Here is a 15,579-nt window from a genome sequence, read left to right as displayed (position 1 = left end):
AAAAGTGGTTTTAAGGGCGCAACATGGACCACAATATACCCTAATCCCAATCTGAAGTGGAATATTTGAGGTGCAGAGATTAGTGATGCTGATTCAGAGTCAGACATGTGGATTTCATGTTTCTGTGAAAACCTATAAACAGAGGAATTTAAATACTTATTTTTATGTTAAAGGTTTAATACTAAGGTCATTTTATAAGTATTTATTTACATTTCATAAACTTACCTAAAAGCCTTTTTTCCACATGTGAATGAAAGATAAAATCAAAATGATTGACAGGTAAACAGAAGTTTAGCCCCGCCCAGGCCTTCTCCCATTGGGCCACATCCAGCTCCTCCCCCTGGAGGCTGCTTCGTCGTTAACCTGTGAGTGACGTCACACACGTGCTCCCTGCAGTCACACCAACACGAACCAGTGGAAGGAGAGGCTGCTTGTCTCACTGCCGAAAGGAAAACACACACACACACACACACACAGGAGCCCCTTGAGTGTTGCAGTTTCCATAGCAACAGGGATAGTGATGGAGGCAGCGTTAGCCTCGGTGGGAGGGTTACAGGAGGGTTGAGTGAGATGAGGACAGGGTGGAAAACTAAACCTGCGACGGAGTTGGAGGACGGAGGCAGAGACGGAGTCACGCTCCCTTCTCCTCTCTCCTCCGACGCACCTCCCTGAAATCCCAGGTGGAGGGAGAGTGACGCCTCCTGCCTATCTCCTCTCATCATCATCATCATCATCATCATCATCATCATCATCATCATCACTCCCCCACCCCCTTCCATCCATCTCCCGCTTCAGCCGGATGAGAGAGAACCAACCAACCAACCGCTGACCGGCTCCTCTCCCCCCGTCACGGAAGGGATTTGAAGATTGCATCCTCACATTTGTAATCAGATGTAGGAGAGGATTATCTTAAGGTCCCCCCACCAACCACCACCCCACCCCCAACCCCACAACTACCCCCCCTCTCTCCATCTTGTTGGACAGCTGGAAGCTGCTGAGACAAAGGAGGGAGAGCGGAGAGGAGAGAGGAGTTAAAGATAGAGAGGTCACCTGTGGATGTGAGGAGGAGGAGGAGGAGGAGGAGGAAGAGGAGGGGGAGGAGGAGGAGGAAGGCTTTCGAAGGAACTGCACCCATCAGCCGATACATCCGAAAAGGCGAGGGAAGAGGGGAGGAAGGAGCTGCAGCAGCAAATATTCCAGGTAAGATGGTGGATGGACGTGTTGAGGACCTCACCGGTGTGTGTTTCTGCAGGGGTGTGTGTGTGTGTGTGTGTGTGTTTTGTGTGCTGCTGCTGCTGCATGTCGTTACCATGCATGAAAAATTTTCCTACACATGACAGAAATTTTCAGCAATATTACAAATCTGGGCAACAGGTTTTGAAGTTTAAAGAAAGAACCTGAATTAAAATCAAACGAACCCACGAAATCCTGGTTCCAGTCGTGAGGCTCTGACGTCTGGAGGAAGTTCTCGCCTTCACACCGATGGGGAGCACCGGTTTGTCACTGGATCCAGTGACCTGCGTCATAATGCTTTAAAATGAACATACAGTCGTGATGTAATGAGGATCCAGTCACATGATCAGAATCACCAGAAGTTTAACGTCTTCTGTCCTCCATCCAGTTTGTTGGAGGAGTTTTTAAACCCTGCTTACAATCAAAAACACAAAGTTTATTTATTCTGTTTGCGAACAATCGAACAAATGACGACGAAAACATAAAGAGTGCTGTCAGGGCGCATTTTATCACGTCATCACATAAATGAAAATTGATTGAAGAATCTGTTTAATTGATGCGGAACAGTCTGAAAGTAACAAAAAAAATACTAGAAGAGAACTTCTAGATACTCCCTTGATCCAGATTCAAAGTGGATCAGAATCCAACTAACTAATAGAAACATAACCTCCAAAAGGGAATTAATCCAACCTAGTCACATGCATCTATGGGAATATATAAAGAAGAGTGTTCCTCGGTGCATCATGGGAAGTAGCAGTCCAGGTGGGGTTAGCATCAGCTATCTTTAACTACAAGCTTCATAAGTTTTAGGCCTCAATGCAGGGATGGGTCTGCCTCCTGGATCAGGACCGGGAGGCTGTGGCTCCCAGGGTGTCTGACCATCAAGGCCCTCTGGGGAGGTATGAAGTTTAGATTCCAATTCAAGTACAAGTACATTTTTTTTGCAACAAAAAGCGGAATTTTTCTGCATATTTTGAGTCAGATTTCAAACAGGAAGGTAATTCCAGAAACGACGTGTCCTGCCTCTGCTCTTCATTCCAGTCGGCTTCATGACGTTTTGACTGTTTCATTGAAACACCAACTCTGGTGTCTGATTTTTCCCCTAAAGGTGTCCCATGGCTGATGCTGGGCGTCCTGCGTCGGAGCCGTACCCACTAGGGGGAGCTGTTTCCCTGGACTTGACACCCTTGGACCCCCCTGCACCATCAGTCTCGCCCTCCAGACTCGCTGGAGAACCAGGATACCCGTCCAGGGAGCAGCCGCAAGAGGCCTTGGGAGAAATTTGCACAGGACACCCTCCCCCAGGAGAGACTAACTGCACCGGTATGACTGTCGGTGAAGATGCGGGTGGACGGGAACAAAACTGCACCTACAGCTCGGTTGAGACGCGTTCACCCTCACATCACCCTGAATTACTCGTGAACGCGATCGGTGAGGACCCCCGTCTCGGCAGAACGGCACAAATTCTGGCCCCCACTTCCCTGCCGGTCCACAGGAGCCACTCAGGTTCCTCACCCCTGGTTAAACTGGGGATGCCCCCACCTTGTCTGACCGGTGACCCTTGCGGACTCGCTTATCATGGAGGAGAAAACAGCCTCCAGGGGGCCGACGGTCACCCCATGTTGGCCTGCAAGCTGCCCATGCAGCTGCAGCCTTGCAACATCATCACCACCATTTGCAGAGGGGCCACCAGCGGGGAGGGGGCCCTGCAGCAGCCTGGGACTAGGTGCGCCTGTGGGTTATCCCCGAAAGCAGAAGGCAACCTGGAGGGGGTTGAAATGAAGGACCCGCCCCCCACAAAATGCGACGAGCCGCTGTGCTGTGGCTCCTACATCCACCAAGCCCACTTTGAGGACACCTTTGCTGCCTACTGCCACCCCCAACCCATCCCAGCCCCCTCCCAAGTGTTGCCCCGCCAAATGGAGTCGAACTGCGACATCCAGTGCGGAGGGGCGCCCCCTCCAGCCATGAACCACCTCACCCTGCCCCGGCTCATCTCCTCCGTCAGCGAGACCGGCCTGGACGGCAAACACCTGCTGCGCTGCTGCAACCTCAACTGCTCCTGGATCAGCTCGCTGCCCCCGGGTGTCGGGTCACAGTCCCACAAACACTTTGGGATGGAGGAGTGTTGCGGCAGTCCTGGTAGGGTGGCCACCCGGGACATGGGTACTATGACTGCCCACAAGCAGCTGAAGGATGTTGGGGTTCAGACGGGACAGACGACCACGCCTCACGTCTTCCCTCAGATCTGCCTGACGGAGGAGAGCCGGAGCGAGACCTCCTGCACCCAAACGGCAAACTCCGACAGCGATGGAGGCAACAAACCGGGCGGCGCTAACAAGTCCCCGGTGAAGGAGGTGAAGTGGGATGCGGAGGGGATGACGTGGGAGGTCTACGGGGCCTCCGTGGACCCCGAGGAGCTGGGCCTGGCCATCCAGAAGCATCTTGAGCTGCAGATCAAAGAGACGGCGAGTCGTGCCGCCAAGCTGACCCGCCAGAACACCAACACCTCCCGGCAGAGCGGCAACAACGGTTGCCAGAGGAAGAGGAGCAGGGTGATGGGCGCCATCCGAACCCCGGCGTGTTGCGCCCGCAGCAGCACGGCTGTCGACTAAACCGACCAAAATCGGACCGATGGACAGAACCTGAACACTGTGTTCAGTAGCCGTGTGGCTACTCCTAGCCTCAGCCTCCAACACCTGAACAGAAGGTCTTCAGATCACGAAGAAGAAGACCTGCACACCAAAACCAACGGAGTTTCATGTGGAAAAGGGAACTGGGAAAACGACAGATTAATATTCCAGCCAAAGTCTTTGGTTCAATAAATCAGCGCCAGCCCACTGCCAGTGTTTTCAGAGAGCCACACAGATATGTCTTTAAACAAACAAACAAACAAACAAACAAACAAACAAACAAACAAACAAACGGACAGACGGACGGACAGTCAGACAACTTCATATAAATGAAATAACACTGAATGTTTGACTCGACCATTACTCCAACTACCCCAACCCCAAACTAACCTAAATCTGAACTAATGTAACTCTGAATTAGACTAGCCCTCAACTAACCTAAATCTGAACTAATGTAACCCTGAATTAGACTAGCCCTCAACTAACCTATCCTTCAACCAACCTAATCCTGAATTAAGCTAACCCGTGCCGGTGGAAATTCAGATATAGTAGTTCTCTGTTTCCGTGCAACAGCTTGTTTTTTCCACTGCTCACCATCTAGTACCACTAGTTACCGTTAGTTACTACCAGTTACCACTAGTTACCATTAGTTACAAGTAGTTACCTCTAGTTTACTTTCTGGCGGTTGAGTGTTCATTCCAGGTTGAGATCTTCTCTGGACGCTGGCAGGACTTCAGTGTTTTTATTACAGTCTTATGATGGTTCCAACTAAAACATCACATCTCAGTATTTTTAAAATGACGTCTTTTCTAGGAGGTTCCATCTTCAGGGGTTTGTTTCTTTGTTTGTTTGTTTGTTTGTCAGCTAGATGACACAAACTTTACTGGAATGCCTTGGACACGCCTTGAACATGAAGCACAGAGCTCCAGGAGAACAAATCCTCCTCTTCATCAATAAATCACACTCTTCTGGCCGTCTGCCTGAAGCCGGAGGAGAAACCACTGTAGCCACGTGTTCCTAGCCCTGCGTGTTAGCACTTAGCTACTAAATATAGATCCCTTCCTACAAAGATAGATTGGCATCAAGCTCTGCACCACATTACGCTGACTCACCGATGTCAGAACCATGACGATGTGTATTTTTCCATCAGGATTTGGGGATTATTTGCGTAGAAATTAAAGCAAAACAACCTCTCAACTTTATCTGGATTCACACCAAAGTGTAGTTCGGATTATTAGTCGGATTAATGTTCCATCCTGTCATGTTGATTCTTGATTCTGATGCTGATGCTGTTCTAAACCAAAATCTAACCTGTATCTCTTTAAAAATCTGGATTAAGAATCACTTGTATTGACAAAGAAAACAACAAATGATAACAAAACCTCGTTTATGGAAGTCATTCATATTCTGAACATGAAACCATCCATTTCAAACATCACACAACAGCCTGCATCAGTTATTTGCAGACATTACAATCAAAGACAGACGCTGTCTTGCATCACAGCTGCCCGATCAGCTTCTACTCCAATTATGTGTTAATGTTTCTTCTCTGTGTGGATTTAAATTCAAATATGTGAAGTCCACACCTCTGCTGTTGTGTGGTCAGTGTGAGGCTGTAGAAACTTGTTGTCTGGACGGTGTGACATTTTGGGGAATCTCCTACCATCCCATCAGATGGAAGTGTGGACCAGTATAATATTTAACAGAACCAGTGCTGGTGGACTGGGCTGCGCTTGATATTCTTGTATATTTATTCTCTGACTACAGGGTTACAGGGTTACTATTACAGTAAATTACACTGTTATAGAAGAGGTCTCGTGACATTTAATATGTCTCATGTTGTGAAAATCTTTGGAATTAATACCAAATGTCAACTTTACTCATTTGTCAGTTGAAAGTGTTGTTAAATGTTGTTTAGATTGTGTGTATCCAAGAGGAATGTGGCCAAATGTGGATGCCAGCAATAAAATGACAGAAACTCAAAGATGGTTTTATCTTTATTTTTTTTTGAGTGCTAACATTATCATCATCGTTATTATCATCAACAACAATACTAACTGAACTTTATTCATGTAGAAACTTTCAAAGAAATACAGCTCTATTACAAAATGCAAGAACAGATACTTTACATAATGAGACACCAATAGCGTTACAATATATTTAGAACAAATTAATAAACATATACGATATGAAGAATAAAAAACCCTAAAAGTAACTGTTCAATAAGTTTAATCCGTTAGTCCACCAAATATCTTCGCAACCGTCGCAGATAGAAAGATGAAACAAAAAGCACATTACTCAGGCTGCAAAGGGGATGAAAATGGGATGATGAACTTTACCTTGAGAAAACTAGGTGAAGGTCAAATTTCAACTTTTGTACACGCAGGAACTGGATAAGATAAAAAAAGACGAGGGAGAAGGCCAGTGTGAGTAAGACCGTAGATCAAAGCTAGTGCTTTGATTCATAGATCAAACCTAGAGTTTTGATTTATGAAAGTAGGTCAGAACACTAGTTTTTATTCAAATTGTCTTCTCTTCAATTACATTCTCCGATTTATACTTTTATCTTTTTTTATTTTTTGTTTAAACTTAATTAATTTAACCCATCTATTTATGTATTTCTTCATTGTTGACGTTTCTGCTTTGTTTTTCCTGCTTCCCCAGGAAAAAAGAAGTCTGGGCGCGCCCCCTGGAGCGTGACCGCGCAGCAAGGGTCTCCTGTGACGCGGTTTAGGCCGTAAATAAACCGCGGTGATTCGCTGACACGCGGTGTGACGTAGCAACACGGAACAAACAGCCATAAACAGGAGCGGAGGTAGGCGGAGCCAAAACAGACAGGCAAAAATGGCGGCCACCATGAAGAACGTGGAAGAAATCCGAACTCGGGTGATTTTGGGGGAATTCGGTGTGAAGAACGTGAGTCCGGTTTAAAGATGGCGTTTTAAAAACAAACTTTACGTTTAACTGCGATATCCGGAGATTACCTGGTTCATGCGTCTCGGTCAAGTGAACCAGCAACGCTAAATACCGCTTCATCACCACGGTTTTCATTTAATACTGTACTGTAATTAAATTAGAGACTACAGTGATCAGTAAAAATAGATTCCTGTGTTGTAAATGGAATAAAATATATTTATTTCACGTGAAGCACCTCAAACTGTTCTTTGAATTGCTTTGTTTTTGCAAACAGCTGATAAATAGTGCATTTTGTTAAGAAGCTTAATACACAATTTTTGGTTAAAATAAGTTTGCTTGAAACTTGACACTGGCTGTCTTACTATTTAAAGCACACTTTTCTTGCAAATCATTTACAAATCTAATCAATTATTTACAAATACCATGGCCTGGGTGAATACTCTAATATGATTAGCCGCAGGTTGACATCAGACCCTTTTAAATTAGTAACAATAAAGCATTTATATGCAAATACATAAGGTAAAATGATTATTTCTGAATATGAATACGTATTTTATTTGCGTCTAAGTTATATATTTTTTCTTTTTGTCTGATGATTTCTTGCCTTCAGGTTCACACAACGGACTTCCCTGGAAATTACCCTGGCTATGATGATATTTGGGACATGCGTAAATTTCAGAAGGTAAAGTTTTGTGTTCAATCTGTTTCACATCCACCATCTAGCAATCCCTTTGTGACGTACAACCTGAAGAATATTCCTAGATGCTTACACCTCATGGGTTTTTAAATGATCTCCTTTCTGCTTGCAGAACTTCAGGATCGATGTCAAGCATCTGGACGAGGGCAGCATGGAGTTTGACATGGTGGGCATAGATGCAGCCATCGCTAACGCCTTCAGGAGGATCCTAATAGCAGAGGTGACATTCCCAACTAGTCACTTCCTGTGTCGTAGTTGGTGAATTTTATTTGAAGAAGGGCTTTTCAAGGAGCCCATCCAGACATGGATCATATTCTGATGGGTATTTTTGGCTGTAGGTGCCTACCATGGCCATAGAGAAGGTGTTTGTCTACAACAACACGTCCATCGTTCAGGATGAAGTCCTGGCCCACAGATTAGGCCTCATTCCCATCAAAGCTGATCCTCGCCTGTTTGAGTACAGGAACGCTGGTAAAACAACACAACCAACCTCTCACACACGTTAGGGGGAAGGTGCTAAGATGGTCAGGCTAACAGGATGTGGATGATTTAGTTTGACTTTCCTTTGATGGTGCTGGACTGGTGATGTTACCATGACGATGTGATGCACTTCCCTCCAGGGGAAGGAGCTGCAGAGGAGGAAGGTTCAGAAATTGATACAATTCAACTACAACTGAAGATAAAATGCAGCAGGAACCCCAGCGCCACTAAAGACTCGTCTGACCCCCGAGAGCTGTATCTGAACCACATGGGTAGGTTTCAGGTGTGACACCAGGGAATGTCTGTAAAGAACAACATGAATGTCATCGCTCCTTTCCCCTGTACTGCCTCAGTTTACTCTAGGGACATAAAATGGGTCCCCATTGGGAACCAGGCAGACGTGTTTGCAGACTCCAGCATCGGACCGGTGCATGATGACATCCTGATAGCTAAGCTACGACCCGGACAGGAGCTGGACATCATCATGCACTGCGTCAAAGGAATAGGTAAGAGTAACGGATCAGAAAGGCTCCCTTAATGTCTTGTCTGTGTGTGTTTCAGTATTTTCTGCTGCTTGACACTGAAGCATTTTCTCTGTTGTGTGTTTTAGGCAAGGATCACGCAAAGTTCTCTCCGGTGGCAACGGCTAGCTATCGCCTCCTCCCAGAGATCACCCTCCTGGAGCCGGTGGAAGGGGAGAAGGCAAAACGCCTACAGGCCTGTTTCTCCCTGGGAGTCATAGACCTGGAGGAGGTCAATGGTAAGAAAGAAGCTACACAGTGTAGGATGATTAAAGGCCTTTTCATTTAGCTCTGACACCTGGAGATGAAATTGTGTCTTCTTGTTTTGTCCACGTCAGGGAAAAAGGTTGCCCGAGTGGCGAACAGTCGCCTGGATACATGCAGCAGGGAAGTCCTCCGACACGACGACCTGAAGAACCTGGTGAAGCTCGGACGAGTGAGAGACCATTTCATCTGTATGTTCACACACTCTTCTACAAAAACACTTAGAATGACCTGATTATTTGAAGTCAGCAAATATTTATGAGACAAATGAAAGTAGAGACTTCATATGAATAGCAGGTTTATAACGGTTGATTGATCTCTTGTTTTCATGCAGTTTCCGTGGAGTCGACCGGCATCCTCCCTCCAGATGTTCTTGTCACGGAGGCCGTCAAAGTCCTCATGACCAAATGTCAGAGGTTTATCAATGAGTTGGACTCTGCTGTCATGAGCTAAAATGAATGAAGAGTGTGCTCCAGAGGAAACATGCCTCAAAACGATCAGGGCTCGCATTGTTTATAATGTGTGTCAGTCCAGTGGGTCTGGTCAGACTAAGTCTCAGATTTTTTGTTGTTGTGTGCTTAACTTGTAAGTATGTATATACTGTTGTCTCTCGTGTTTTGTATACCGTTATTGAGAAGCTCAGTTTTCCTGAAATAATCATGGAAAAAAACACAACTTCTGCCAGTCTGCTTCTTTTTCATTAGTTTATTGTAATATTTCTTATTATATTTTATTTACAAAAACAATCACAAATATGATTCAGGATATTATACTTCATTCACTCTAAAGAAAGTTGTTCAACCCACATTATATATTGGTTTATCAATAAAATATACAATTTATAAGCGGTTTACAATCAGTACATCACAGGAACATTTAATTATAGTTAAAATTGAAAATATTTTTCTATGTAACGTAAATATGCAATGTAAATATGTAACGTGATAATTTCATTAAATTAGAAAAAATTCATATAAAGCGATACAAATTTTTTTTTACAAAAATTTTTTAAAATATTTTTTCCATCTTTCAGCCGCTTTTGTGTACTTTTAATATTAATTTGATACTTCCTGTCTCGCGGGCCGTTCCCTTCGTCTCGCGGGCGGTTGTCTTCGTCTTTCCCGGTAAACATGTTTTGTATGTCAAACGGCACGCGAGCTTCTCCTGGAAACGTCACTTCCGCCTCCTCCTTAGCAAAGCAAGATGGCGGCCGTGCTAGACAGAGTAGATGGATGTGTCGGGTCATTGGACTCAGACACGATGTCCCCGCGACAGTCGACCCCTCCGCCGGACCAGAACAACCCTCTGCTCGGCCTGCCCATCGTGGCCATCGAGACGATCCTCAATTTCCTGTCGTACGATGAAATCAGCTTGCTACGCTCGGTAAGGGCAACAAAAATAAGCCGACTAGAAAGGGAACACAGCTAAAAATGCTAACCGGGAGCAATGCTTTTGTTTTGATACGACTTTTATTAAATATTCGTGTTATTAGTTGCGTTAAAACCCGGGTTCTGGAGCCGTGTGCAGCCGCCTGGTTGCAGCCGTGGCCCTGGGAGCTGCTTGTGTTGATATCGAGCTAATTAGCAGGAAGGCTAACTCAAGCAGTAACTGGAGGAACGTTACAGCAGCAGAGATGAGATGAAAGGTCAGCAGGAGGAAGAAGGAAGCTGGGTGTGTTTCACTCCCTCCCTTCAGACAGGGCCTGGTCTGTGGATAATGAATCATGATAACTGGAAATCACCCATCAGTTTCTCACTGCAGCTCTCCAGCAGTGGTGCATGAATTAGTTGCCTGGTTTGACTTCATCAGATGTGTTCCTTATTAGTCTTCTGCTCTGGTAATGATGGCATCAGTGTGTGTGTGTGTGTGTGTGTGTGTGTGTGTCCTTGTTTCCATATTTTGCGTGCATGTAAAGTCTTTGACCCATTTTAAGCCTGCGGGTTAACCCTAAGTATTCATATGAATATTTCCTGAATGAGGTCATGTGTGAGTCGGAGCACCTTTAAAATCTTAGTTGGTGATTAATTGGCTTTCAAATAAATGCATACAACATTATAATTTAGTTTTATCCTGTGTGTTATTGTTGTGTAATGATACAGAAACACTTCATGAATGAAGGGCCATTTTGTTGTCTATTGTGCATGACTAAATACTGGATCATGTGAAGGGAAGGGCACGTCCTAAAGAAGTAATCACAGAAGGTTGAGAAGAGCCAGATAAAGGCGCAGTGTTCCCCCCTCCAGCCATATTTGAGTGTTGCACATGTTGTAACTGCTGGTTCTCGGTAGAGGAATGCACCCCAGGGCAGATTCCCATCAAATGTAAAGTTTAGAGTAGGTGAAATTTACAACTGGAATTGTTTGTGACTTTGCATAAAACAACTTGAGATTCTGATGCGTTTCTTTAATATAGCGACCACAGCACTGAATTGGATTGTTTGACTGTGGTGACCATCGACTTGTGCCCAGCAGGGTATTCTAGGAACGGTTTACATGGTCCTCCCAATGCAGAGCTGGGCAATTAATTTTTACAAAGTTCCACATATGAGAAACCTGAATTATGTCAGAGGGCCACACCAACGATAACCTGAACTTAATTAAATAAATATTTTATTTTATTTTAAATATTTTACTGCTAATTAGAAGACAAAAACATCAATATATTAGTCTACTAGTGTTTCATTTATGTATTTTGTGTGCACATAATTTATGGCCTCACGTGGGCTCTACAAGGATGTTCAAAGGGCCGGATGTGGCCCGTGGGCCTCACTTTGCCCAAGTCTGTCCTAATACCTCTTCATGGGGGCAGGGTAGGTCAGTCTGAGAAGGGATTTTTTGGTTCGGAGGAATCTTTTGTTGATCACAATCAGAAAAACATCTCCTGACTATAACTTAACACATTTCAAAATGGAATGCTAGGATATAAGAGGATCGTGAGAACATTTGCCTCCATGTGTTCACATAAACGCTGGTATGCTGAAAAACGTGTCACCTGTGTCTCCTCTTGTCCACCGTCTCCAGGTGTGTAAGCGCATGGACATGATCTGCCAGCGTGTCCTGAATCAGGGCTTCCTGAAGGTGGAGAGATACCACTGTCTCTGCCAGAGACAAGTCAAAGCCCAGCTGCCCCGGTGAGTATCGCCCCAGCTCCGCACCTCCGTTGAGGTGCGGCTACAACCAGCAGAATAACGAGAGCGTTTCAGGGTCTGCCTTCAAACTGAAGCGGATGGTTTGTCGTCTCTAGGCGGGAGTCTGAGAGGAGAAACCATTCGCTGGCTCGTCACGCTGACATCCTAGCTGCCGTGGAGACGCGCCTCTCCCTGCTCAACATGACCTTCATGAAATACGTCGACTCAAACCTCTGCTGCTTCATCCCTGGAAAGGTGAGCATCTCTGACAACCAACAGAGGATAAATGTGCGATCGATTGATGTTTCCACTAACAGTCACATTATTATTGAAACGGACTGTTTCCTGTTTTTTTTCTTGTGATGTCAGGTGATCGACGAGATTTACCGCGTGCTGCGCTACGTGAACTCCACCCGAGCCCCCCAGCGAGCTCACGAGGTCCTGCAGGAGTTGAGGGACATCTCCTCCATGGCTATGGAGTACTTTGACGAGAAGATCGTTCCCATCCTGAAGAAGAAGCTGCCGGGGGCCGACCTGTCAGGCCGCCTCATCGGCTCTGCGCCAGGTAATAGCCGCACCCGAAGTAGCTCGGCGTTGCTGCTCTCCGTTTTTTAAATCTCAACGTTTCGTTCCCCCAGTGGCGGGTCCTTCTACCTCCTTGACCACCATGTCCCTGCTGGCCAAGAACACGCCGTCGCGTTCGGAGATGACTAAAGTCCAGCAGCAGGTGAAGGTGAATGGCGCGTCCATGACGGTACTGCGGAGGGAGATGCAGGAGATTCGCGTCAAGCAGCTGGAGCAGCAGAAGCAGCTGCAGGACCAGGAGCAGAAGCTGCTGGAACAGACGCAGGTGATCGCCGAGCAGAACGCGCGCCTGGCGGAGCTCGAACACAAGCTCCGCGAACTGATGGACAGCAGCGCCGCCGCCATGGAAGGCCCCCGGCCCGGCGCGTCCGCGCCCTCCACGTCCAACGGAGCCGCCGTGTCTTCCTCCGTCGCCGGCACGTCCGGAAGCATGTTGGGAAACGGCAGCGTTGTGGCCGCGGTCTCTCTAGCCAGGGAGCCGGAGGGCGAGGCGGGGGCGTCACTCAAACGCAGCAGAAAGAGCGCAGACCATCCGCGACAGTCCAAACGGCTTCGCTGCAAGAAATAAGACTCTGCGTCGATCAGTCGGAGTTCTGTTTCCTGTTTCCGGTCTGACTGATTATCCCCGAGACAAGTCAGGCGTATCCCAGTATGCTTTGCTTCACCAGTGTTCTCTTTACGTGGGACTTGTCGACAAGAAGAAAAATATAGACCTATCTTTGCGAAGCTTCGTAGAAACTTAAGTAAATCAGAGTCAGGCGACGATCGAACGTCACATTTAAACGATTGCACAGGTTTTTTTGATGTATAAGCTTTTCTAAGAGGCTTATTTCTTTTTTTTATCTGGCTTTCATTTTGTCAGCTTTGACAAATGTGAAAGTCCGATGCGAAGTCAATTAGGCCAACGCAAGTCACATTATTTGAGCGACGCATTTCCTGGAATAAAATCTACCAAGAGATTTTTTATTTCAGAGGCACACAAAAAAAAAATCTTGACAAGCCTTAAAAGTTGCATGTTTTCAGTAATCTTTCCAACTCTAAAGCCACAAGCATCCATTTCATCCACAGATGCTTGGTCCAGACTTCAGCGAAGTGCAATAAAAATCATCTAATCAGTAATTTATATTCTGTGCCGGTGGGGCTTGTTAGACTCTAAAATTTGCTGCTCAGGTCACTTCATTCTAATTACCATAAAAAAAAGAATCTCCATAAAAATGAAGGAGGGTGAGGTGTAACCTGTTCTGTTCATATGAGGGTGCAAAAGGGAGGGGGGGTTCTTTCCACTGTGCCTCAGCAACCACTGATGGACATCACTGTCCTCTGATCTGTAGAGCCGCAGCCGTGACAACGTGTGAAAATAACTTGTGGAACGTTTCCACCGACCTTTAGCTCTGCGGTGCCTGAAAGCAGCCGGCGTTCACCTGAACGGATGTGTTGTTTTAACACGGATCAAGAAACTGTGTAACTTGAAGGATTTAACCTGTTACTGCTGGTTCACCAGAGCGGTGGAACATTAAGCTACGTGTTTCTGAATGTCTCACACCTGTCAGACATTCATTTCAAGTGTGGCTCGGTATTTTTAAATGGAAAAATGGTGCTGGCTGTTCTTGGAAAATTCTTCTTTCTGCTAAAACTCATCAAATTTAGAGAAAGGCATCATGCAGTTTGCACAATCTGGTGTCATTTTATTCCAATAATTCTTAAGTAATTTGTGTGACAAAATTACTCAAATCGTCATTTTTATTGATAAAGAAATTAGTTTGAAAGCTATTAAATCAATTTCTCAATTATTTGACTCTTGGCTGTTGAGGATTTGCAGAGAGTCAGATCATCGTCTGCTGAGCTGACATGATCGGATCTCTTCTGGACTCCCCGGCCAGTAAGCGTAGAATATTGAAAAAAGTTACGTACAAAAAAACTTGAATGATCCTTAAAAGAATTGTTGGAAGGAAATACAGGAAGTTCAGTCCCCCAACCCCCACTCAGTCACGTTTCTGGAGTCATAAAATCACATTTTCTGCAGAAAATTCTCACTTTAAGCTAAAAACATTAAGACACAGTCTTCTTTAAACTTTGGATGTTATCATGCAAATTGCATTTTCTGCTTGCTTTCCCTTTTCTCCAGAAACGTTCTGTGGTCTGACAAACATCAGTTCCATCGTCAGGCAGTTGGACAGATAACGACTGGGTTTCCATTAACGGTTCAACCAATCATTGATTTGACTTAATTCATTCACATCCGAATGTGTCTCTGGAAATGAATGGAATTCAGCTCGTCTGTTGTTTTATTTTGAAATAGGAATCCTTTGTCTTGAATGCAGGGTGCTGGTTTTGGGGTGAGGGTGGGGGGTTGCTTGGCAGCATGGCTTTCTACTACCGATTAGCGCCCCCGCTCCTGGACAGACTCACCTCTTGCCTTGTGAGTTCTTTAACGTGGCGACACTTTTGATCGTTTAAGCGTTTCTGTCTTCTGGATGAGCTGAACCACTCATGGCATGAACTTTTGATAAAAGAAACTCAAGAAACACAAGTTTGACGCGTCGGTGAGCGCGAGGGTTTAATAATAAACACTGGGAAGAAAAACACAAGAAGATGTAATCTAGTGGCTTAATTTGAGACTGCGTCTCAATTTAGGAAAAAAAAACTGTAATCTTCATGTACTTTAAAGTGTAGATTGTGAATTATTTCATGTATGTAAACCAAGAAACTATCCTTTGAGTTAGCCCATTTGGGGCTAACTGTACGATTTTGTTGAACACGTTACTGTTACAAATGTACAAAATTGAACCTATTAAAGCTCAACTTAACTTATTTACATATCGCTGTTTGTTTACACCATTACATACACTGCATAAGTGTCTCAAACTGTTAATTTAGCACAGGTTATCCTTTGAGATCTTAAAAAGTAGACTGTGATTATTTTCTTGCTCCTTCAACTTTCTTTAAAACAGAAACAGGAAATATTCCATTGTTGTTGTTGTTTTGTGGTCCTGCACTGAGATTAGAGGATCAAAAGCAATACTTACTGGTTTTACAGCCGAAGGGTGTGTCAGCAGTAATTCTTTATATAAAAAAGACCGCTTCCTTCATGAGTTGGTGCTTTCAGCTGAAAATCACACAAAA

The 15,579-nt window shown here is 45.1% G+C and overlaps 3 protein-coding genes across 3 annotated transcripts; all 3 read left to right on the top strand.

The window, feature by feature from the left end:
- Positions 1-268: 268 nt before the first annotated feature.
- si:dkey-191g9.7 (uncharacterized) lies at positions 269-3,872 on the top strand. The gene is made up of 3 exons (XM_068328005.1): positions 269-279; positions 985-1,200; positions 2,342-3,872. Exons 1-3 carry the CDS (start codon positions 269-271, stop codon positions 3,846-3,848), a joined length of 1,734 nt encoding a protein of 577 aa, XP_068184106.1. The 3' UTR covers positions 3,849-3,872.
- A 2,818-nt stretch (positions 3,873-6,690) lies between these two features.
- On the top strand, positions 6,691-9,420 carry polr1c (RNA polymerase I and III subunit C). Its single transcript, XM_068327827.1, has 9 exons — positions 6,691-6,782; positions 7,393-7,464; positions 7,592-7,699; positions 7,818-7,950; positions 8,100-8,231; positions 8,313-8,465; positions 8,570-8,719; positions 8,819-8,935; positions 9,079-9,420. The coding sequence occupies exons 1-9, from the start codon at positions 6,711-6,713 to the stop codon at positions 9,195-9,197; spliced, it is 1,056 nt and encodes a 351-aa protein (XP_068183928.1). The 5' UTR covers positions 6,691-6,710; the 3' UTR covers positions 9,198-9,420.
- A 430-nt stretch (positions 9,421-9,850) lies between these two features.
- fbxo28 (F-box protein 28) lies at positions 9,851-15,253 on the top strand. The gene is made up of 5 exons (XM_068327304.1): positions 9,851-10,127; positions 11,765-11,874; positions 11,988-12,126; positions 12,241-12,436; positions 12,510-15,253. Exons 1-5 carry the CDS (start codon positions 9,948-9,950, stop codon positions 13,022-13,024), a joined length of 1,140 nt encoding a protein of 379 aa, XP_068183405.1. The 5' UTR covers positions 9,851-9,947; the 3' UTR covers positions 13,025-15,253.
- The last annotated feature ends 326 nt before the right edge of the window (positions 15,254-15,579 follow it).

This window comes from Antennarius striatus, chromosome 11 (assembly GCF_040054535.1).
Source record: "Antennarius striatus isolate MH-2024 chromosome 11, ASM4005453v1, whole genome shotgun sequence".
NCBI classification, from domain to species: Eukaryota; Metazoa; Chordata; class Actinopteri; order Lophiiformes; family Antennariidae; genus Antennarius; species Antennarius striatus.
This window is presented reverse-complemented; position numbering and strand designations above follow the sequence as displayed.